This window comes from Ustilaginoidea virens, chromosome 1 (genome assembly GCF_000687475.1).
Source record: "Ustilaginoidea virens chromosome 1, complete sequence".
Lineage (NCBI taxonomy): Eukaryota > Fungi > Ascomycota > Sordariomycetes > Hypocreales > Clavicipitaceae > Ustilaginoidea > Ustilaginoidea virens.
Window position 1 is genome coordinate 351,540 of NC_057316.1, and position 20,340 is coordinate 371,879.

Here is a 20,340-nt window from a genome sequence, read left to right on the forward strand (position 1 = left end):
TTCTGACAAGCGACAAGCACGTGATGCGATTGTTCCAATAGCAAACGCGGCCCGTGTCCGATCCGAGTCCCCTGAAATGAAAAGAGGCGGGCGCAGTCTTTATTCCCGCCCGATTTCCTGCCTCTCATCCTCCCAGTCGCCAGCTTGCTCCATTGTCTCGTTGGCCTTGAACTCGGCGTCGCCCGCCAACCCCTCGCTGTCAAACTCGTCAAAATCCACATCGCTGTAATTCTCGCCGTCATCCTCGTCGTCGTCGTCGTCGTCGTCGTCGTCGGCCTGCTCCTGGCCGTCGGCTTTGCCCTGCTTCTTCTTGGCCTCCTTCTCGGCCCTCTTCCTCTCCACATTCGCCTTTTGCTCCTTCTTCCTCGCCTCCTTGTCCTGCCTCCTCCGCTCCCACCGCTGCTCCAGCTCCCTCACCTCGTCGCGGCTCTTGCGCACGTACTCGTGCCACAGGACCTTGCCGGAACACAGGCCCTCCTCCACCTTTGTCAGGCGGAGACGCATGCGCGGGCCGAGCTCCACCAGCCGGACGGCCCGGCGCTCCACCGTGTCCGGCTCGTCCCCCGGCCCGGGCTGCCTGCCGTGCGGGCGCGCCTTGGCGGAGACGACCCTCCTGGGCGCGCTCTCCACCACCTCGATCTCGGCGTCCGTGTCGGGCTCGCTGCCGCTCGTGGCGTCGGTCGCGTACCCGCCGTCGTCGCCGCCCGTCATGAAGTCGGCCACGTCCTCCAGTCGGCCGAGGTTGGGCATGCGCCCCTGCCGGCTGGACTTGGCGGCCATGAGCCGCTCGGCCGTCTTGATGCGCGTGAGGGGCCTGGACGCCGTGGTGGACTTTGTGGTGATGGCGTAGTGGCGGAAGTTGACGATGAAGGTGCCGTCGTCGTCGTCGTCGCCGTCCTGGGCGGGCTGCTCGCGGTTGAGCAGGAGCACTCGGCGGATGGTCTTGAGCGGCGTCTGCTGCGGGTTGATGGGCGGGAAGAGGGACTGGAAGACGGTGGTGGCGAGCGTCTCGAGGTGCTTGGGCACCTTGGACCGGGCGTCGGCGCCGGGCGTGGCAAAGTTGTTCATGACGAGCTGCGCGCCACCGGGTCAGCGACTTTCCCCCTCGTCCTTTGTCCCCAAAAGGGAGGCTAAGCTGGAACAGAGAGAGAGAGGGGAAGAGTGCTCACCAGCGGCGGCGTCAGGTACTCCTTGCCCCCGCCCCGGGGGTGCCTCTGCACGCGCTGGACGTCCCTGCACAGCGAGTACTTCTCCACGCGGAAGTGCATGGTCGGGCCGCGCGGCGCCGCCGCCACCCGCAGGTTCGTGTTGCCGCTCTCGGAGCGCGACAGCAGCAGCAGGTGCGTGACGCCCAGCGGCCCGCACATGACGGCGTAGTCGCGCAGCTTGTTGGCGCGCCGCTCCTTCAGCCGGCTCGCCGTGCCGGGCTCCATGACGCGGCGCACGTCGGCGGCCAGCTGGCTGACGCTGGGGCCGACCTGGCCGGCGCCGATGCGGATGACCATGCTCTTGGGGTCGCGGGCGGACGCGTGGCCGGCCGAGGCCACGTCGGGGTTGCCGGCGCCCACGTGGGTGCGCTTCTTGGTGCGTCTGCGCGCCATGGCAGGTACGGGTTGCGGCCTGCGTTAGGGACTGGGGGGGGGGGATGGTGGCCGACGGCGGCAGTTGGAAAGGAGCGTCCGTCCAAGGCTTTGATACTTGACGATGCAAGCCGTTGATCGGGGCAGAAAGGGAAGAGAAAAAAAAAAAAAAGTAAAATAAAATGAAAGTAAGAAGGGGGTGGGGCGATAACGCTTGATCGGGTCAGATAAAGGAAAAAAAAAAAAAAAAGGAAAAAAGGAAAAAAGGAAAGAAAGAGGGTGGGGAAAGAGGGCCAGGGCGGGGCGATAACCCGCCCCTGGCGGCGTCTGGCAGCCAATCCTCGCTGCGCGATAACAGCCCCCCCGCTAAAATTTTCCAAGCAACTAGAACTTCTTGGTCATCTTCGCAAACCTTTGATCCAACATCGTCAACTCGCTTCTGCTGTCGTCCTGTCCAGGATACCACTCGGCCACTCGACACGCAGCATGCCCGACGAAAAGAGGCGCAAAGTCGCCCCGGGCCGCCGCGCCCACGCTCGCACCAGCCCCCCGCCCCCCGCCGATGCCGCCGCCCCGTCGGAGCCAGAGCCAGAGCCAGAGCCAGAGCCAGAGCCAGAGCCCTCCAACGACGAAGAATCGGCCACCCTCGACGCCCCCTCCGCCGAGGAGTCGTCTGCCGTGGCCCCCAAGACCTTTAAAGAACTGGTACGCGCCGCGCCGCGCCGCGCCGCATCGCACCGCACCGAGAGCCGGACCCCCGCGGAATCCCCCCCCCTTGCTCACCACGGTCACAGGGCATCGTCGACTCGTTATGCGAGGCCTGCGAGGCCCTCCACTACCGGCACCCCACGCCCATCCAGCAACAGTCCATTCCCGTCGCCCTCGCGGGCCGCGACATCATCGGCCTCGCCGAGACGGGCTCCGGCAAGACGGCCGCGTTCGCGCTCCCCATCCTGCAGGCGCTGCTCGACAAGCCCCAGCCGCTGTTCGGCCTCGTCCTCGCGCCGACCCGCGAGCTCGCCGCCCAGATCGGCCAGTCCTTCGAGGCCCTCGGGGCGCCCATCTCGCTCCGCTGCGCCGTCATCGTCGGCGGCCTCGACATGGTCCCCCAGGCCGTCGCCCTCGGCAAGAAGCCCCACATCGTCGTCGCCACCCCCGGCCGCCTGGTCGACCACCTCGAAAAGACAAAGGGCTTCTCGCTGCGCACGCTCAAGTATCTCGTCCTGGACGAGGCCGACCGGCTGCTGGACCTTGACTTTGGCCCCGCCATCGACAAGCTCCTCAAGTTCATCCCCCGCGAGCGGAGGACCTACCTCTTCTCGGCCACCCTCAGCTCCAAGGTGGAGAGCCTCCAGCGCGCGAGCCTGCGCGACCCCGTCCGCGTCAGCATCAGCTCCAGCAAGTATCAGACCGTCTCGACCCTGCTCCAGCACCTCCTCTTCATCCCGCTCGTCCGCAAGGACACGTACCTCATCTACCTCGCCAACGAGTTCGCCGGCAAATCCATCATCGTCTTCACCCGCACCGTCTGGGAGACGCAGCGGGTGGCCATCCTGCTGCGCACCCTCGGCTTCGGCGCCATCCCCCTCCACGGTCAGCTCTCCCAATCCTCTCGCCTGGGCGCCCTCAACAAGTTCCGCTCCGGCACCCGCGACATCCTCGTCGCCACAGACGTGGCCGCCCGTGGCCTCGACATCCCCAAGGTTGACGTCGTCCTCAACTACGATCTGCCCCAGGACTCCAAAACCTACATCCACAGAGTCGGCCGCACAGCCCGCGCGGGCAAGTCCGGCATCGCCCTCAGCTTCGTCACCCAGTACGACATAGAGATCTACCAGCGCATCGAGGCCGCTCTCGGCAAGAAGCTGGGCATTTACCCCACCGAGAAGGAAGAGGTCATGGCCTTCCAAGCCCGCGTCGAGGAAGCCCAGCGTCACGCGAGGGTAGAGATGAAGAACCTGTCCGAAACCAAGGGGAATGGGAAGAATGGCGGCAGGGCGAAGAAGGATGGCAAGAGGAGGAGAGATGACATGGATAAGGAGGAGGGTTGATTTCCTACCCACCTACAAACCATTTGCGTCTCCTACGGGCTGGGAACGCCTCGCCGCCACTTCCGGGACGATTTACAATAACCTTTTAATCATTGCAGGATAGGTTTTTCCCCCTGCACTCGGGGGGTTTTTCCTTTCCGGATTATCTTCCCGAGGTTCTAGATAGGTTATTTAGGTTTAAATAGCCACTAGTACTAATATAATAACTTACATATTAATATTAATGCAACCATTTGTGCTTTCCATTGCTCATAGACTTGTCGACTTTTTGTAAGAGTTGATTCTGGCCCAGCTCGCCTCGCAGCAGCCATGAGCCCGACCTTTCATCATCCCCCTCACGCCAGGCTTCACGTTAGGAGCTGCTGATTTTGACCAAATGTTGCACGAGAGCCATATGTCATAGCGACGGCTTTTGCTATTCAACTTCCTTGAATCCATGAATGGGCCTGTGATCCTATCCCAAACGCCAGTTTAGCTCTGCTCAAATAAGACCCGCTTCCTGTAACCAAACACGCAAAAGTCAGCCGAGCTCAACAGCGCTATGCTTGCTCTTCTTCGCCTGCTTCGTCATCGGCCTCTTCCTCACCCTCCTCCTCCCCTGTTTCCTCCTCTGGTTCGTTATCCTCATCTTCATCTCCTTCTTCTCCTTCTTCATCATCATCTTCTTCCACTTCCTCATGTACTTCTTCTCCTTCTTCCCCTTCTTCCCCTTCCTCACTACCTTCCTCCTCCGCATCCCCTTCTACTCCGTCTTCGTCCTCTTCGTCCTCGTCGCCTTCTTCCTCCTCCTCACCTTCCTCTTCTTCACCCTCTTCCTCTTCCTCTTCCTCGTCTTCCTCTTCTTCTGCCTCCTCCTCTTCTACTCCGTCTTCGACTTCCCCTACGCCCACCCGCACTTCCTCACCAACTTCTTCGTTGACTTCCTCATCATCTTCATCTTCCTCAATCTCGTCTCCGTCCTCGTCATCTTCGTCTTCCTCTTCGTCTTCGTCTTCGTCTTCCTCTTCTTCAGCGTCAGCGTCTGCCATTTCCGTGTCCTCATGGGTCACTCTTTCTTCCTCCGCCCCTTCATCTCCCACATCTACTTCATCCTCCATGTCCTCTTCGTGTCCAACTTGAATCTCATTTGCGGTACTGTCATAGTCCTCTCTTTCTGCGTGCTCTGCCTCTTCTTCCTCGCCCACCTGATCCTCTTCCTCTATTATTTCCTCATTATCGGCCTCGTCGTCGCTACTAACACGACTGTGGCCCAAGTTGGGAAACAAAAGACCAGGCGGAACGTCTTCATCGTATCCTTCGGGAACATCACTGAGATCACTTTCATCAGCCGAGTCATGTATACTGCCGTGTCCATATTCATCTTTATCGTCCAAGCGAGAGTAATCGACAGCATTCTCGTCTCCGTCAGTTTCTTTCATCTGTTCGTCAGCACCGTGGCGAGTTTGTCGTCGACCTTGGCCATTTGGCTCGTCGTCGTCGTCGTCGTCGTCGTCGTCGTCGTCACTGGAATGCTTGCTACCAGCACGAGCAGGGGTGTGGCTACCACGCTTAGTGCTTGACATACTCCCAACTCGATTTGCGCCTGATTTTGGTGCTTCCAAGGCTCGCATAACAGCTTGCTCGGCTTTGCGTAGAACCTCGGGACGTCGCACGCCTGCCAGCCTCTTGGCTCGAGGCACAACTTCTGCTTTGTCAGTCTCCATTGGAGTAGCTGTCCCAGCCGCGCTGTCCCCTCCACTTGGTGGGTTGAGGAGGTTGATGAGCGACTTTGGTGTTTTTGATTCAGCCTGAGCCGCAGCCTCCAGTTGGGCCGCCACCTCTTTGGCGTGGTTGCGCTCTTCGATGATTTTACCCGGTTCCAACCCTGGAAGAGTTCCCGCCACCTCTTTATAGATGGTGGTGTAGCAGTCGTTGATGAGATCATCGATCGGAGCCACCTTCATCAAATTGCCGTTCAGTTTCTTGACTTCAATAGCTTCCTTCATGCACTCAAAGGCTGCGTTGGGTTGCCCTTCTCCGCCGGCCCATTCGGTGATGCGATGACTCATAATCTCGAATTCCTCGTTGGACATGTGCTTGAATGCCTCGTCCGTCGTGACGGGCACTTTGTACGCTGTACGCAATAGCCGGACATATGCAGTGCAGCTGTACTGCCACAGGTCTGTAAAATGGTAGAAATCTGCCCCCCGCTTGCGTAGCCGCCTCAGGAGCAGCTCCACGTTTGTCCGGTCCGACATGATAACCATGAGATTGGTCATGAAACGCACATACTGTTCCGTGTAGACGTGGTGACGGCCCGGGCGCTCAGCGTCGCACTTCCAGACATTCATTACCATGGTCTTGGTGAACATGTTCTCCTTGAGCAGAGCAAAAGCGGCTTTCGCTTCCACGAAGCCGTCGCTTTCCATCCCAATGATGCTCTCGTCAAAGAGAATCTTGGCGTGTCGCATGACGATTCTGTGCTGCCAATTCGACTTGTCCTTTTCACGGAGCTTGTTCAGATTTTTTACAATGTACTCTTCCCAATCCTCAGGTTCAGAGAATGAAGCGAAATGGTCGTCGGAGCTCACAACGACCCCAAACGGCTGCTCAGCCAGAATCGACGCTGCTTTGGCCGGGAGGATATCTTTGCGGGTCACTAGTTTGTGCAAAATAGAAACAAGCTTGTAGTGCGGTTCCAAGATTGGATCACTATTCCTTGATCTCCTGGCGCTGTGGGACACTTTGATCGACTTCTTGAGTATATCGAGGAGAGACGTCATGGTGATTGCGGCTTTTCGATCCGTGTTATCAAGGCGATCAGAGGGTGTTTGGTACATTTTCCAGTAGCATTTAGCAAGCATATAAGGGTTTCTAGGGAAAGGTGAAAAAAAAAAACCATTAGTCTAGGAGGCGGTGACTTGGGTACAAGGGGTAGGTCCGCCAAACTTACTTCCAGTTGCGAGGATTTCTCTCCATGGCCATTCTAAACAATCGAGCTGCGAGTTTCCACACTTTGTACTCAGACATCTGATCATGCAAGATTCTCTTGAAAGTGCCGGCACCCATGTCTTCAATGAAGAAGCGTTCCTGATCGGAGTGTTGAAACGGTTCCATCGCAAACGGCTCTCGACTTGACGAGTACAGCCTCAAGCCGAATTTGTGATAGAGATCATGAAGGGGATCACCATCGTTTGTTCCTACTTGCTCGTGTCGAGAGTGAGAGAGCGCCAGTGTGTAGCAATGGATTGCGTTGCGCTGATACTTTACCAATTCAGAGCGCTCCTTGTTCATTTTGTCTGCAGTCCAGAGCACTGCCTCGTCCAGTTCGTAATCGAAGCACTCGGCGAGCCGGAACCACGCGTCCCACCTGTCGGCAGTAAACTGCAATTGCAGTCTCAAGAAGGTTGCCCCGATGCGCAAATCATCCGTGGCACCCGGAGTCTGTCGGCGATTCAAATCTACGCCTTTGAACTTGGTCAAGGCGATCATGCCCAGCAGGAAAAACCAGCCATGTCGGGCCAATGCCGTCTCGGGCATGTTGACAGATACAGCATCGACAGATACATTCCCAGAGAGCGCTTGGTATAGCCGGAGAGGGTGGATTGGTTTCTTTAGCATTTCCGTGAAATTGCGCAAGTTGTGGATCATTTGCGGCGTGGACTTGGTTTGTCCGATGGCTTGCTGCATGTGGTCAATGGTGGCTTTCAAGTCCGATTTGAGCAAGTCCTTCATCTTCGTGCGGTTTGCCAGGATCATGACTTTTTCCACCAGCTGCATGGCCTGGCGCTTCTCAAGCTTCTCAGTCGGACAGGCATGGTCCGTGACTTCCCAGGCTCCCACACCAAGCTTCAAGCCGAACAAGTCGTACAACACTTGCTCGAGATAATCTATCCAGTCGTCAAACTTCTTTGACTTGAGCAGCTCCACACGCATCACCTTGAGTAAGATTTTGTTGGATGATTTGCAAAACTTTCGCAAACCCAAGACGCGATGAACCCCGTCAAGGTATTTCGCAAGCTGGGTCTCGGGACATGCCTCCTTCCTCTGCGATAACCCGGCCCTGAAAACTGTGAAAAGCAGGCACCATGTGCGAACCTGCATGTCTCGTAGTTTGCTGATCAAGGTCATGAAATTGGCGTTGCCGGTCGGCAAGGCCGCTATCCCAATACGACCTTCATCTTCGCAGAGGGTGGTGACATGCAGCATTGCCGAGATCCTGGCAATGGCGGCGGAGCTGGACTTTAGATGTTCGTCATCAATGATGTCAAAGGCTGTCTGCTCATTCAATGACATTGATAAAGCCTGGATAATCAATTCATCCAAGGACTTCAAGGTTCGCATGAAGAGATGTTTTCGTGACTCGTCAGGCGTTTTGGTGTAGGCCTCTGCCTCTAAATCGTTGATCATCATTTCGATGCTTTTCAAAAGACACGAAAACTGTTTTGTGGGATATCCAATGGCTTCGTACGCGTCTCCGAGCCGAGACCACAAGAAGAGCCTTAACTCTGTACTGCTGTTGAACAGAAACTTCCACAAGTCCTTCATGCCTTGTGTGGCACTCTCAGATATAGGTTTTGGGTTAATGGCCAATTCTTGTGAAGAGGTAGAGCCGTCTTCGCTCTTACTACTTTGACCCTCACTTTCAGCTTCTGCACTGTCGTTAGTACTTTGGCTGTCATTGTCCCTTCCGCTCTCGCCTACAGGAACACTTGGTGCCGGTTCCGCCAAGAATACAGATGTCGGATTGAGAACAGGTTCCAAGGTATCAATCACAGATACAGGGTCATTCATTTCATCTTGGAATAGGCCGAGGAAAAAGTCCATTGTAGTCAGCTTGGAAAGTTCTCGATCGGCAGCAGCCGGAGATATCACTGGCATGACAGCATTGTTGGGCAAGTTGATGGTCTCCACGTCTTGGTTCACCATGAAGTCTCGGAGAGAAGTCCACAAAAGCAAGATGTGCTCTCGTACGGGATTGTCTGTGAGAGACGAAGCCATCACAGAAGCCCACATGAATCGAACGCAGAGGGGATCTTTCTGCGGCAACTCTCGTAATTCAACATACATTGACATGGTCTCCATCCATCTGTCCAATCGATATTTAGTCTCAACACGAGTGGCATAGTCGACCGCGCTGCTCGGGTTTGTAATTCTTTGATAGATATCAATATGCAGCTCGAAAAGCATGGGGAGGATATCGCCTAGTCTATTCAGCTCGACCTCTGATACGGTTGGAATACTGAGAAATTCGGTTATGCGTGTGTACAATACGGAGTCGGCTCGATTAAGCATTTGGACAACGGCGACTTTGAGAGTATCCGGCCATTTGGACACTGTGTAGCTTTGGCTCATGGCTCGAACCCATTCAAAAGCTATGTCGTCGCTGGTCAGCCACTGAGCCCCATCCAGAACCGTTTCCGAGAAATCCTCAAGGCCTTCGGCTTCGTCCAAGGGAGATATGTTGTCCTGATCTTGCGAGCTTGACTTGGTGTGTTCCAGAAAGGAAGAGAGCCCTAGTGTTGGCTGTTCATTCTTGTTCAAAAGAACATTGGCCAAATCTTCGTCAAAGTTGGATAAGACATGACTCAGATCCTTGGCTCCTGGGTGAGAGAGTTTCGAGAGCCTGTCATTCGTATCACACGACTCGAGCAGTTCTTCCCAGTAAAACATGGTCGCCCGGTCTTCTACGCCAATGCTCTCCAATATGTTCTTTGTTAATTCAAACAAGTTGCGGTCGCAGTCATGAAAGGGCATGATGTGGAACGAGACTGAGGCGCTGGTGTATGAATCCTTCGCTTCTTCGCTGAGAGCGGCCTCTGTACGACGTCGAGCTCTTTTGCTCCGTTTCTCCGCCACGTTGCCTTCATCGGCACCTTCGAGCAATCCTGCAGCGGACTGAGATCGTTTCCTTATTAATGCAGAGGTGCATCTTTCCTGGGATTCCTGGTCGACTTCCATGACGGATTCTTTCAGCCCGTTGACGGGCGCATCTGGCCTTGTTTCAACTTTTGCTCTCGCGTTTGCCTTGGAGCCCTGTCTAGTTGACCGTCGAACGATAGGAGGATCTTCATCAGTCTGTCTCACTCTCTCTTCGGCCTTGATATCAGTGTCAGGCTTCAAGTTGGGGGGCTTGTTCTCGCACTCGGGTTCCGGCTCAGGCTGGGTGACTGGTTCAGATTCCTGCTCGGTTTGGAAGCCCGTCTTTGCGTCTTGGTGGGCGGCATCAAGAATTGAACGACATGCCTGTAGAGCACCTTTTGTGTCTTGAATGCATCTCATCAGTTCCACACCAAGCTCGGTCCATGACTTGGCTGCCTGTGGCGACGATTCGCCGCCCTTCGCCGAAAGGTATGCAACGTCAATTTTCTTTTCGTCTTCGTCTTTATTTCCGTAATCGTGGCAAGAAGATGGGGGTGTAAGGAGAGCCGACGGGTCAGGAAGGAATGGAAGGGGGTCAAGTTGGCGGAGCAGTAGAGCGGGCATTTCCCTTTTCAGCCACGGCTTTATTATGGGGTGCGAGAGCGACACATCATCGTCAAGGAGCTGCAGATGTTCCTTGAGCTGTTGGCCAGCAAATCCTTCTGCGAGCGATGGGGGAGCAACTTCGGCAACGGCGGGATCATCGTCTAGTTCTATGGCCGCTTCCAGACAATATCGCTTTATCCGACCCGAGTTCATCGCGCCGGCAAACCGAGCCGTTTTCCTCCATAATTCGGGGTCGGATGGATCTTGGTCGAGGGCCGCCGTCCAGTTGTCAAGGACTTTATCGCTGTCGTGGTCGTGGTATCGTATTCGCAACTCTTTAGCCCAGTCCGGGTCGGATTCGCACCTATCCTTCAGTTGGTCCAAGAAAAACTGGCCGTAATTCTTGTAGGACATGTACAAGGCTTGGGACAGGCTTGCGGCCACTCCATCTGCACCTCCGGCATCAACATCCAGAGCAGTTGAGAAATTGTCGGCGGCAAAGGTGTCGAGTCTTGCAGCATCATGTCGCTCAGCACGATCGTAGTCTGTTTTGGCTTCACGATAGCAAAAGATTTCGGATTCGAATAATTCTTGGTAGGCGGCGCTGGCGGCTTTCCGTGACTTCTGGCCTCGAGCGTGCAGCTTCAAGGCCGCCTGAAATCTTTTGAGTGCCTCATCGACCTGACGAGATGACACAGCGTTTTAGCATTGCTGCTACCTTGGATTATGGGGGCGGGGCATGAGGCTACCGACATGCAATTCTTTGGTTGTATCAATCTGTTCGTCTTGGTCGTCCGCAGGCTCAAGGTTGATAGCCTGAAAGGCAGGCTGCGGATGCGTGGTCAGCTAGATTCTGTCTGTTGGCCAAAGCATGAATTCAGTTACCATTGTTTGGTAGGTCAAGCCAGTATCACATTAACCAGTGCGATAATCCCGTCTTGATTCGGATTGCAGCGATTAATGACGTGGTCTGAGATGTCGTGTTCCGTGCGAGTTGGACGAAGGGAAAGTACGGATAGCCTTGAGCTATGCTGCAAAGTGCTGCTTCAGTAAATGAACCAGATTGACGACAGATATGTACTGTACGTACTGTACGTCTCGCGTCGCGCCCGGGCCCAAGCAACCACAGTGTGCTGTGCAGCGTGCAGTGCGCAGTGTATGCAAGTGCCTGGTGCTTAGCGTGTAAGCGTCGGCGTAAACCTGCAATCAATCAGTCATCAGTCTGGTACAGTAAAGTATTATCAGTTGACATCATAAAGTGGCACGTGCCTGCAGTCAAAGCAAGGTACTGCAAAGTACCAGAGACTTGCTAATGTGGCACAGGTCAGGGCCCAGGTCCCGACTTGGCTCAGTGCTGCTTGCTTGCGGCCCGCCCCCCCCCCCCCCCGGATCAGTTACACCACATGCAGCTTTATTGTTGTGCTGCTTGTACTCCGTACTCCGTACCCATTTGTCAATCCAAGGGTCAACGAGAGGCAGGACTGCCAGTGGCGGCGCAAGCTCTCAGCGCACTGACTGGCCACGTCAGGTTCATGCCCGTGGCGTGGCCATTCCATTCCATGCTGGTCCTATGATAAGAAACTCCAGCCCTGTCGTCAGTTCGTAATCCGCCGCGACCTCGTCGGCCCTGTCCTTGTCTTACCAGTATCCTGAGCCCACGTTGCAGGTCCGGAGCCGCCATCGCATTGCTCGACAGAATATTGCAGCGTCTCAATCGCAGCCCTTCCAGCGGGATACTCTTGCAGCTGGCTCCTGAAGGAGCTTGCTCGTCTCAATGGTCGCCCCAGCTGTACCAGAGTACGAATTGGCCTCGAATCCCTACCTAAGACCCTGCCGTTACTGATTCCCTAACAGGGTCACCGAGGAGGTTCTCCACGAGTCCGTCGATGCGAGAACCGAATCCCTCGTCGCCCTCCGAGAGCTTGGCCCGCCTGATTTGGTGCATCTCTTGAAGCAAGGTGTGCGCAACACAGGGAGACAGGTATGAACGACGGGGGCTTTTGCCTTTGATCCCGCTCGGCGAAAATCACGTTAACAGAGACCTGTGAAGACCGGCATCTACCACCATGTTACTGGCGTCGATGCCTCGTCCTCGGCTAGTCTGGCTGCCTACATCAATACCCTTACGTACAAAGATAACGGACCCAATGCCACATCCAAGATTGTCGAGGGACTGTACTGGTGCGTTTCTTTTCCCTTCTTTTTTTTTTCCTTTTCATTTTCTCTCGAGACAGGGTTGATTTGCGACGTGACAAGCAAAGGCTAATATTTGTTTGGGGCGCTGCAGCTGTTATAACGCGTTCTCTCGACTGGACATGCGCGTTCACGTCTCTATCCCAGGCACTGTCGAGAGCTACTGCGTTGACGAGCGAGGCGAAAAGCGCAAGGCGTCGGACGAACTTTGGCTTGAAACGTACCTGTGCAGCGTTCTAAGGGCGTACTCTTACGCCGATGATGGCAGCGGCGAAGCCATTCGGAAAATCATGGGTGTCAGGAGATTCAACCCAATCACCAACACGGAAACCGAACAACGCTTCCTCAACGCCGCCGAGCAGCTCTTTTTCAGGGGCTGGCAACTGGGGTCCGACTCCGTTGTCCAGGTTCCCACCAACGTTTCGAACCACCTCACCACAGGGCTGCTCAAATACCTCGAGACGACCGGCCGCTACGCCTCCGGAATCAACCTGTTCGAAAAACTGCGCACGCAAAGCATCGAGGTTTCCTCCTTGCTATCCAAGGTCATGTTTATGGGCAATGAGGAAGTTGCTGGCGTCAAGAATCTCCACCAATCCCTGCAGGAAACACCCATGGATTATGTCATGCTGGATGCCCAGGCCGAGTTTCTGCTCAGAAAGGCGCGAAAGGCTGGGACGCCGGAGCAGCGAGACGAGCGCCTGAGAATGGCCCTTGGGTGTGCTGACCGTAGCACGATTGCTGCACCCAGCGAATTCGGCACTTGGGCTAGGCTTGCAGAAGTCTACGTCGCCATGGAGGATTGGGAGAACGCACTGACAACTCTAAACTCGTGCCCCATGTTCACCTATCAGGATAAAGATACACCCGTCATGCCGGAACCGAGGGACGTGCATCTACCCATCTTGCCAGAGACGAGGTTGGATGAAATTGACAGCGAGCCCGAGTCCCGATTCTCGGAGCAGGTCGACGCCAGCTTGATGGGCCTCCGAGCCGCAGGCTACAGGGGCACCTTCAAGCAAGCCTACAAGATTCTCACGGAAATGACGGCCAAGATTGGCTGGGATCAGCTGCTGAAAATTCGAAGCACCGTCTTTGTCATGGAGGACGAGTACCGTACAGAAAAGCAGGAGGCATCGCAGTCTGCGGTGTCCAGGCGGAATCCAAGCACCGACGGCCTGCGAGGAACCCCTGTTCCGGCGACCAATGGGGACGACGACTCTGGTGATGAGGAAGCCAATCAGTCTGCGGGTAGGGAAACCAACGGTGAGGCAGCAGACACGAATGGCGAGGCCAACAGTGTCGAGAGACCTCCTCAAACCATCGATCCGAAGCTCATCAAGGCAGAGACGGAGAATGTGAGTCTCTATTGCAGCTTGAAAGCCCCTCCGCATTCCCCAGCATGGCCTTTTTTTTTTTTTTTTTTTTTTTTTTTGTTTTTGCGCTTTCGCTTTCGCGGCGGACAAGTTGCTAATGTGATTGCAGACTGTCCGAAATGAAGAAAACTTGTCAAAGCTGAACACAAAACGACTTTGCGAACGCTGGCTCGACAGCCTGTTCATGGTTTTGTACGAAGACCTTCGGGTGTACACTATTTGGCGCACCCAGATGGCTCAGTACCGCGCACAGCAGATGCAGTATAAGAAATCCGCAGAGGAGTGGGAGATTCTGGGCGCCTTGGCGGAGCGCTTGCAACATGTCGACGAAGCCGTGGAGGCGTATAGGGCCTGTCTGTCGATACGATTCAGCCCCAGGTCACTGGCAGGCGTCTTGCGCGTCTTTGAGAGGAGCAAGAACACAAGAGACACCCTGGGCGCCGTCATCAGATTGGTCACCTGGCAATACCGCTGGTACAGCGAGTTTAGTCCCGAGCTGCTACGCACGATCCGCACGTTGATCGAGGACGAAGGAGCAGTCAAGGTGAGGAGCATCATCCAGGCCACGAGTCTGCCGCAGAATGTGTTGGACTTGACGCACCACTACGCGGCCTTGTGCGCCACGTTTCGAAGCAGCGGGACGGATGGTTAAGGATACAAGGGGCGCTTGGGGGAGCAGGTGTGCAGGGTGTAGCCGAATTATTCGCTGGGATGGGGAGCTGTGAAGATGCTTGAGAATGTACCTAGGCACCTAGGGTAGGAGGTAGGTAGGTAGAGGGTCGATTCAGCGGCGAGCTGCGCACGGTGAGAAAAGCCGTTTCTTTCCAAACGTCGAGGCCAGCCTTCCAAGGCTTTGAGTCGTGAGTATGGCTCTGCTTGACTGGTGGCGCGTATACATGGCTCGAGTTCTTGCTGTACCGTGCAAGGGCCAGCGGGGTCTTGGCGTATACAATGACATCTGATTTATCCTCTAAGGGTAGCCTTGAAATTCCGGTAGTCGATTTATATTTCGTGATTCATGTCCTAGCAGCCTTGGTCCCTGGTCGAATGGCCCGAATGGGTTCATGGTATATTTACATTCGTGAATATGTCGCAAGCAGGAGATGAACGTTGAAAAAAGACGCGTAGGGCTGTCCAAAGCAAACTGAGGAAATGTAAATGATTCCGCTGTCTATTGTGCATACAAGAGCAAGGTCGGCCAAAAACGGAAACATCACAGGAACAGTGCAAAAACAAGAAAAAAAAAAACAAGTTTCTAGCAATTGCACGTTTCGATCGTGCGACCTCCGGGTTATGAGCCCGGCGCGCTTCCACTGCGCCAAATTGCTTCTAGCTTGTGAAGGCTAGTCGCGCTAAGTTGCCCAAAGTCTGCGACTGCAGACAAGGAGCTTGGTGGGAGGGAGCATTTCCATACCACGTTCATCCTTCAGTTGCGCATTGATGTGCCTTGTTTTTTTTTTTACCTGTTTTTTATTTTTAGTGTTTTTTTTTTTTTGCCCCTTTAAATTCTCCATATCGAGCACGTCAGTAGCAAGGTAGGAGCTCTAGTGTGTTCTAGTAGACGGTGATTCCCCGTCGTCTCGAGCTAGCATCCGTGCTGGGCTACTAGTACAGTAACATGGCGGGGTGACGTCTGGTGCAGTTACAAATCGCCAAGGGCGGGGCAGCTCTGACAAGAGGCGCCGAGTTTTCTGGCATCATTGATCGCCCCTGCTGCACGGAAACTCCCCTTGCGCGCCTGGCTTTTCCTCCCCCCCCAACCCCATGGACGAAAGCATGGCATCGTCGGGCGAGGCGTCATCGCCTGTGGCCATTGTCTGCGTCGGCATGGCAGGTAGGTTTCCCCCCGGCTCTCCCGTCTCGCGTCAAAAGACGTGACGTGACACGCAACGACTTGCCTGCATACTTCCCAAACTCACCCGTCCCCGACACGCAGGCTCGGGCAAGACGACGTTTATGCAACGCATCAACGCCCACCTCCACGGCAAGAAGCAGCCGCCCTACGTCATCAACCTCGATCCCGCAGTGCTCAACGTCCCCTTCGACCCCAACATCGACATCCGCGACTCGGTCAACTACGAGGAAGTCATGAGGCAGTACAACCTCGGCCCCAACGGCGGCATCCTCACGTCCCTCAACCTGTTCGCCACCAAGGTCGACCAGATCGTCCACCTGCTCGAGAAGCGCGCCAAGCCCGACCCCGAGCAGCCCGACCGCCGGCCCATCGACCGCATCATCGTCGACACGCCCGGCCAGATCGAGGCGTTTGTGTGGTCGGCCTCGGGCACCATCCTCCTCGAGTCGCTGGCGTCGTCGTTCCCCACGGTGATTGCCTACGTCGTCGACACGCCGCGGACGGCGTCGACGTCGACCTTCATGTCCAACATGCTCTACGCGTGCTCCATCCTGTACAAGACGAAGCTGCCCATGATCCTGGTCTTCAACAAGACGGACGTCAAGGACGCGTCGTTTGCCAAGGAGTGGATGACGGACTTTGAGGCCTTCCAGGACGCTCTCCGCCGGGACGAGGACTCGGACGCGCTCGGGGGCGTCGAGGGCGGCGGCCACGGCGGCAGCGGGTACATGGGCAGCTTGCTTAACAGCATGAGCCTGATGCTCGAGGAGTTTTACTCGCACCTGAGCATGGTGGGCGTGAGCTCGAGGCTGGGGACCGGCGTCGACGACTTCTTCGACGCCGTGGAGGAGAAGAAGCGCGAGTTTGTGAGGGACTACCTGCCCGAGCTGGAGAGGAGGCGCCGGGACCGCCAAGACCAGAGGAAAAAGTCTCGCGAGAAGGAGCTCGACAAGATGATGGAGGGGATGAGCGTGGGCCAGAAGCAGCAGGGTCGGGCGGGCGGTGCAGGGGATTCCGACGTTGACGTGGCGAGCGACGGCGACGACCACGACCACGACGAGGATTCGGAAGAAGAGGCTACCAAGCAGGGACTGCAGGAGAGATACCAGGCTGCCATGGGGGAGAATGAGGACTCTGTTCTGGCGGACGCCAGTTTTGCAAAGTACCTGCACAAGCAGAGATAGTTTGAGCACATGGGTCGTGCTTCTTCCATTTCCTTCATTTTCGGAGTTGCAGGTTTTCGCACGGGCACTGGATGTTTTTGTTGTTGATGATTTCAGTATACTTCAGTCTAGGGAGACAAAAAAAAAAAAAACTCATGCCAAACTGACTCCAAATCCCTGCTGCTTGCTCTCGGATCTCCGTATCGTGATGCCCAAAAAACTCCGCCAACACCCAAGCACTCCATTTCCCATCGCAGTCCTTGCTTGCCCCCGTCACCCGTCACCGAGCTTCAAACTGGACCATTCTGCAGCCTTGGTCAGGGCGTGTTCACCATGCCACCGTAGACAACGGCGCGAAGACAACAGCCCCCGGGGCGGGGGGCGAGGGGGCGGTTGTTTGGGGGTCAAAACGCACCTCTTTGTCCTCTCCTTGTACAGGACTCTCCCCGCGCAATGCGGACACGCCACCAGGGCGTCCTTGCCCAGCGTGACGCTGCTCCCGCAGTCGCCGCAGATGTAGGTCATGACCGAGCGGGAGTGGTCGTCGCGCGTGTTGCCGCGCGCGGTGGATGCGGAGGGCACCTGGTATTCCTCGCGGGGCATGATGGGCGTGCTGCGGGCGGGCTGCGGGCGGGATGCGGATTCGGGATTGGGTTTCAGCTTGGGGGGAAAAAAAAAAAAAAAAAAGGAAAGATCAATTGTGATGGATGGCCAGGGCGGCAGACGGGGGAGACGGCCAGAGTTTTTGGTGGGGGCAGCGGCAGCGGCAGAATCGGGGCGGTGGCGCAGGATCGGGTTGGTTGGCCTGGGCGTTCTGGTACAAACTCCGGAGTCGGTGGTTGACTGTCCTGCACTGCATGCATGCAATAAATACGCCGGCGAGGTGCGTTGCGGCAACTGCTGTGCAGGGAGAGCTGCTGAATCGGCTGGGGTCTGGTCTGGTCTCGGTTGACAAGTACGGCCTTGTGTTTCAACCAAGAGGAGCACTCTTCACGCCCAGGCAACATGGCTCGTCCGAAAAGGCACGCTTCGACGACCAGACGCGAATTCATTCAAATCCTAGCCGTTTCCGAGCCGCCCACATTTACAAGGCGGCAAAAACGCAGTACCAAACGCCAAAAAAACGCCGTCATCCATGGTTTTTGTGCATGCCCAATCACATTCCGTCCGTCAAACACACGCTTCGTGCCCTATGATGCCTCGCCGACGCCTTACAGCTGCACTTCGTTCAGGATGCGCACTTCTTCCCCGGGCTTGAACGCGGGCAGTCCGATAAACGGGCAGGTGGAGCACCGAAACGCATCTCCCAGCGAGCAGTTGTTGCACGAGCCCGTCTTGCCCTTGACCGTAAAGTCCAGCTCGTTGAGGTCGTTGGTGTCGAGCTTGACGGCCGCGAGGCCCTCGTCCGCCTGTGCCCGGCGCTCCTTTTCTTCGGCCTCGAACTTGGCGGCCAGGCCGCAGGTGCAGTCTTTGCAGGGACGACGGCGCTTCTGCGGCTGGCAGTTGGTGGCTGCAAAAAAAAAAACAAAAAAAACACACGTCATGAGTACACGCTGAGAGGACGGGGGGGCAGGGGGCAACTCGCGAGGGCAAACGTACGCGCTTGGGGCCGGCGCTTGAGGTCCTCCTCGTCCAGCAGGGCATGCTCGTCGATGATGTCGTCGTCGTCCAGGTCGTCAAAGTCGAACTGGGGCGCCGCAGGAGCAGCGGGCCGTGTGGTCTTGCTCTTGCCGAGCCGCAGGGGCACCACGACTTCTTCCTCTTGCGGCTTCTCGAACCCGCCGTCCCGGGCTACCAAGCCCGCGAGGATGGCTTCCTTGGACTCTGCGCCTCCGAACTGGCCGTCCTGGAACTGCAGACGCCCGCCGGCCTTGATTGCGGGGACGACCATGGTGAAGAGGTGGCGGTTCAGCAGCTGGGCGAGCTCGGGGCCACGGGAGCCGTCCGCATCTCGGAGAACGAGCACCAGGTCGTACGCCGCGGCGGGGAGGGAAACCAGGCCGGCCGAGAGGCGGTCCAGCATCTGCAGGTCGGTGCTGGAGCGGTCAAAAGCCGCAAAGACATGTCGCAGCTTCTCCTCGTGGGCGGCGACTGACGGCGGGGCCAGCAGCAGGTTGCGCTTCGCCGCCAGCGGCGTGGCGGCGGGCGCAAAGTCGGCCGCCGTGTCGACGAGGACGGTGTGGGGAGCCATGGGGAAGCCGAATGAATAACAGGGTGGACTGTGAGGCCCGAGGAGGTTTTGTGTTGTGCGAGGACGGGCTGAAAGGGGTGAAAGATGGTGGTGGGCGTTGGCTTTCTTTTTTTTTTCTTTTTTTTTTCCTTTATGCTTTTCCCCAATGTGCTGCGTTGCGTGCCTCTTTATTTGTCGTTGCCAATCCGACGTCGGCAGTCAAGGCAGAATAGTGGCGGCGCACGAGACAGTAGGATGCTGATGGAGGGGTTGGCTGACTAATCCATCAACTTTTACCTGTCGTTTTGGCTGTGGAGGCGGGTGCTCGGGGCTACCCTGGACCAGAGTCACTGCAGCTTGAAATGCCTTGTCAAATGCTGCAAAGGAGACGCTGGAGTTTGGAGACTCGGGTGGTAAATATGCTCGCTCCTTTTGTCTCGTTGAACCAGCGGCAAATGACGCATGAAAAAGCTGCACCTCGGAGGACTCTTGGATGAGCCGTGCCAAGCCGTGCCGCGCCCTCTTCTGTTCCAGCCACGCCACTTGATTCGCCCTGGGTCGTGCGTGCCGCGCCCAGCGAACCCCCTGAAGACAAACTGTCGCTGCAAACGGCACGGGATCAATCGCATCTGCATGCAGTGCGCACCATCCGCATTACCTGACGTCAACCCACAACTTTTGCTTCACGACAACAACAACAACAACAAACAACCACCCACCACCCACCACCCACCACCCACCACCCGCCATCGCCAACCGCCCGTCTCACCAACAACGACCCGTGTCTCCTCCCGCAACCCTCAATCCGACCGCCCCCTCACCCCAGGAGCCCCCCCCCTCCTCTCTCCACCGCACCCAAGAAGCCAACCAGCCAACCTGCCAGATCATGTTCGACCCTTCGCCTCCCCCCCCCCGGACAGCTGCTGCCCCTTCTGCGCCATCTCCTCCGCCCATGCGCCCTACGACCCCCTCACCCCCCCGCCGTCCATGAACCCGGACGCGACGACGCCGCCGTCGTTTGTCGTGCTCTCGGCGCCGCTCGTCATCGCCTTCCTCGACATCATGCCCCTCTCCCACGGCCACCTGCTCGTCTGCCCGCGCGCGCACCGGCCCAAGCTGACGGACGCGACGCGCGAGGAATCCCTCCAGATGGGCAACCACCTGCGCGTGCTGTCGGCCGCGCTGGCGAGAGCGACCGGCGTCCAGGACTGGAACGTGGTGCAGAACAACGGGGCCGCCGCGGCGCAGGTCGTCCCCCACATGCACTACCACATCATCCCGCGGCCCGAGATCCGCGCGAGCGGCAGGCTGAGCGAGAGCTTCACCATGTTTGGGAGGGGCCAGCGCGAGGAGCTGGACGACGGCGAGGCCGAGAGCCTGGCGGGGAGAATACGCGCCGAGGTGGCGTGTGTCTTGGCCGAGGAGCTGCAGGACGAAAAGGGCAAGATTAACGCCAACCTGTAGAGAATGGGGAGGATCCTCGGAGGAGCAAGCGGATGGAATTT

The 20,340-nt window shown here is 56.8% G+C and overlaps 8 protein-coding genes across 8 annotated transcripts; 4 read left to right on the top strand and 4 right to left on the bottom strand.

Annotated features, from left to right (window-relative positions):
* Positions 1–99: 99 nt before the first annotated feature.
* UV8b_00047 (uncharacterized protein) lies at positions 100–1,601 on the bottom strand (the record flags this gene model as incomplete). The annotated part of the gene is made up of 2 exons (XM_043137545.1): positions 100–1,074; positions 1,170–1,601. The coding sequence occupies 2 exons, from the start codon at positions 1,599–1,601 to the stop codon at positions 100–102; spliced, it is 1,407 nt and encodes a 468-aa protein (XP_042993479.1).
* A 465-nt stretch (positions 1,602–2,066) lies between these two features.
* Positions 2,067–3,631, top strand: UV8b_00048 (uncharacterized protein; the record flags this gene model as incomplete). Its single annotated transcript, XM_043137546.1, has 2 exons — positions 2,067–2,285; positions 2,375–3,631. 2 exons carry the CDS (start codon positions 2,067–2,069, stop codon positions 3,629–3,631), a joined length of 1,476 nt encoding a protein of 491 aa, XP_042993480.1.
* Positions 3,632–4,170: 539 nt separating this feature from the next.
* UV8b_00049 (uncharacterized protein) lies at positions 4,171–10,966 on the bottom strand (the record flags this gene model as incomplete). The annotated part of the gene is made up of 4 exons (XM_043137547.1): positions 4,171–6,484; positions 6,564–10,759; positions 10,832–10,906; positions 10,964–10,966. The coding sequence occupies 4 exons, from the start codon at positions 10,964–10,966 to the stop codon at positions 4,171–4,173; spliced, it is 6,588 nt and encodes a 2,195-aa protein (XP_042993481.1).
* Positions 10,967–11,852: 886 nt separating this feature from the next.
* Positions 11,853–14,299, top strand: UV8b_00050 (uncharacterized protein; the record flags this gene model as incomplete). The annotated part of the gene is made up of 5 exons (XM_043137548.1): positions 11,853–11,875; positions 11,933–12,059; positions 12,129–12,259; positions 12,366–13,629; positions 13,757–14,299. 5 exons carry the CDS (start codon positions 11,853–11,855, stop codon positions 14,297–14,299), a joined length of 2,088 nt encoding a protein of 695 aa, XP_042993482.1.
* A 1,112-nt stretch (positions 14,300–15,411) lies between these two features.
* Positions 15,412–16,686, top strand: UV8b_00051 (uncharacterized protein; the record flags this gene model as incomplete). Its single annotated transcript, XM_043137549.1, has 2 exons — positions 15,412–15,481; positions 15,584–16,686. The coding sequence occupies 2 exons, from the start codon at positions 15,412–15,414 to the stop codon at positions 16,684–16,686; spliced, it is 1,173 nt and encodes a 390-aa protein (XP_042993483.1).
* A 259-nt stretch (positions 16,687–16,945) lies between these two features.
* On the bottom strand, positions 16,946–17,268 carry UV8b_00052 (uncharacterized protein; the record flags this gene model as incomplete). The annotated part of the gene is made up of 2 exons (XM_043137550.1): positions 16,946–16,970; positions 17,081–17,268. The coding sequence occupies 2 exons, from the start codon at positions 17,266–17,268 to the stop codon at positions 16,946–16,948; spliced, it is 213 nt and encodes a 70-aa protein (XP_042993484.1).
* Positions 17,269–17,876: 608 nt separating this feature from the next.
* On the bottom strand, positions 17,877–18,856 carry UV8b_00053 (uncharacterized protein; the record flags this gene model as incomplete). The annotated part of the gene is made up of 2 exons (XM_043137551.1): positions 17,877–18,175; positions 18,265–18,856. 2 exons carry the CDS (start codon positions 18,854–18,856, stop codon positions 17,877–17,879), a joined length of 891 nt encoding a protein of 296 aa, XP_042993485.1.
* A 966-nt stretch (positions 18,857–19,822) lies between these two features.
* UV8b_00054 (uncharacterized protein) lies at positions 19,823–20,299 on the top strand (the record flags this gene model as incomplete). The annotated part of the gene is made up of 1 exon (XM_043137552.1): positions 19,823–20,299. The coding sequence occupies one exon, from the start codon at positions 19,823–19,825 to the stop codon at positions 20,297–20,299; it is 477 nt and encodes a 158-aa protein (XP_042993486.1).
* Between the last annotated feature and the right edge of the window lie 41 nt (positions 20,300–20,340).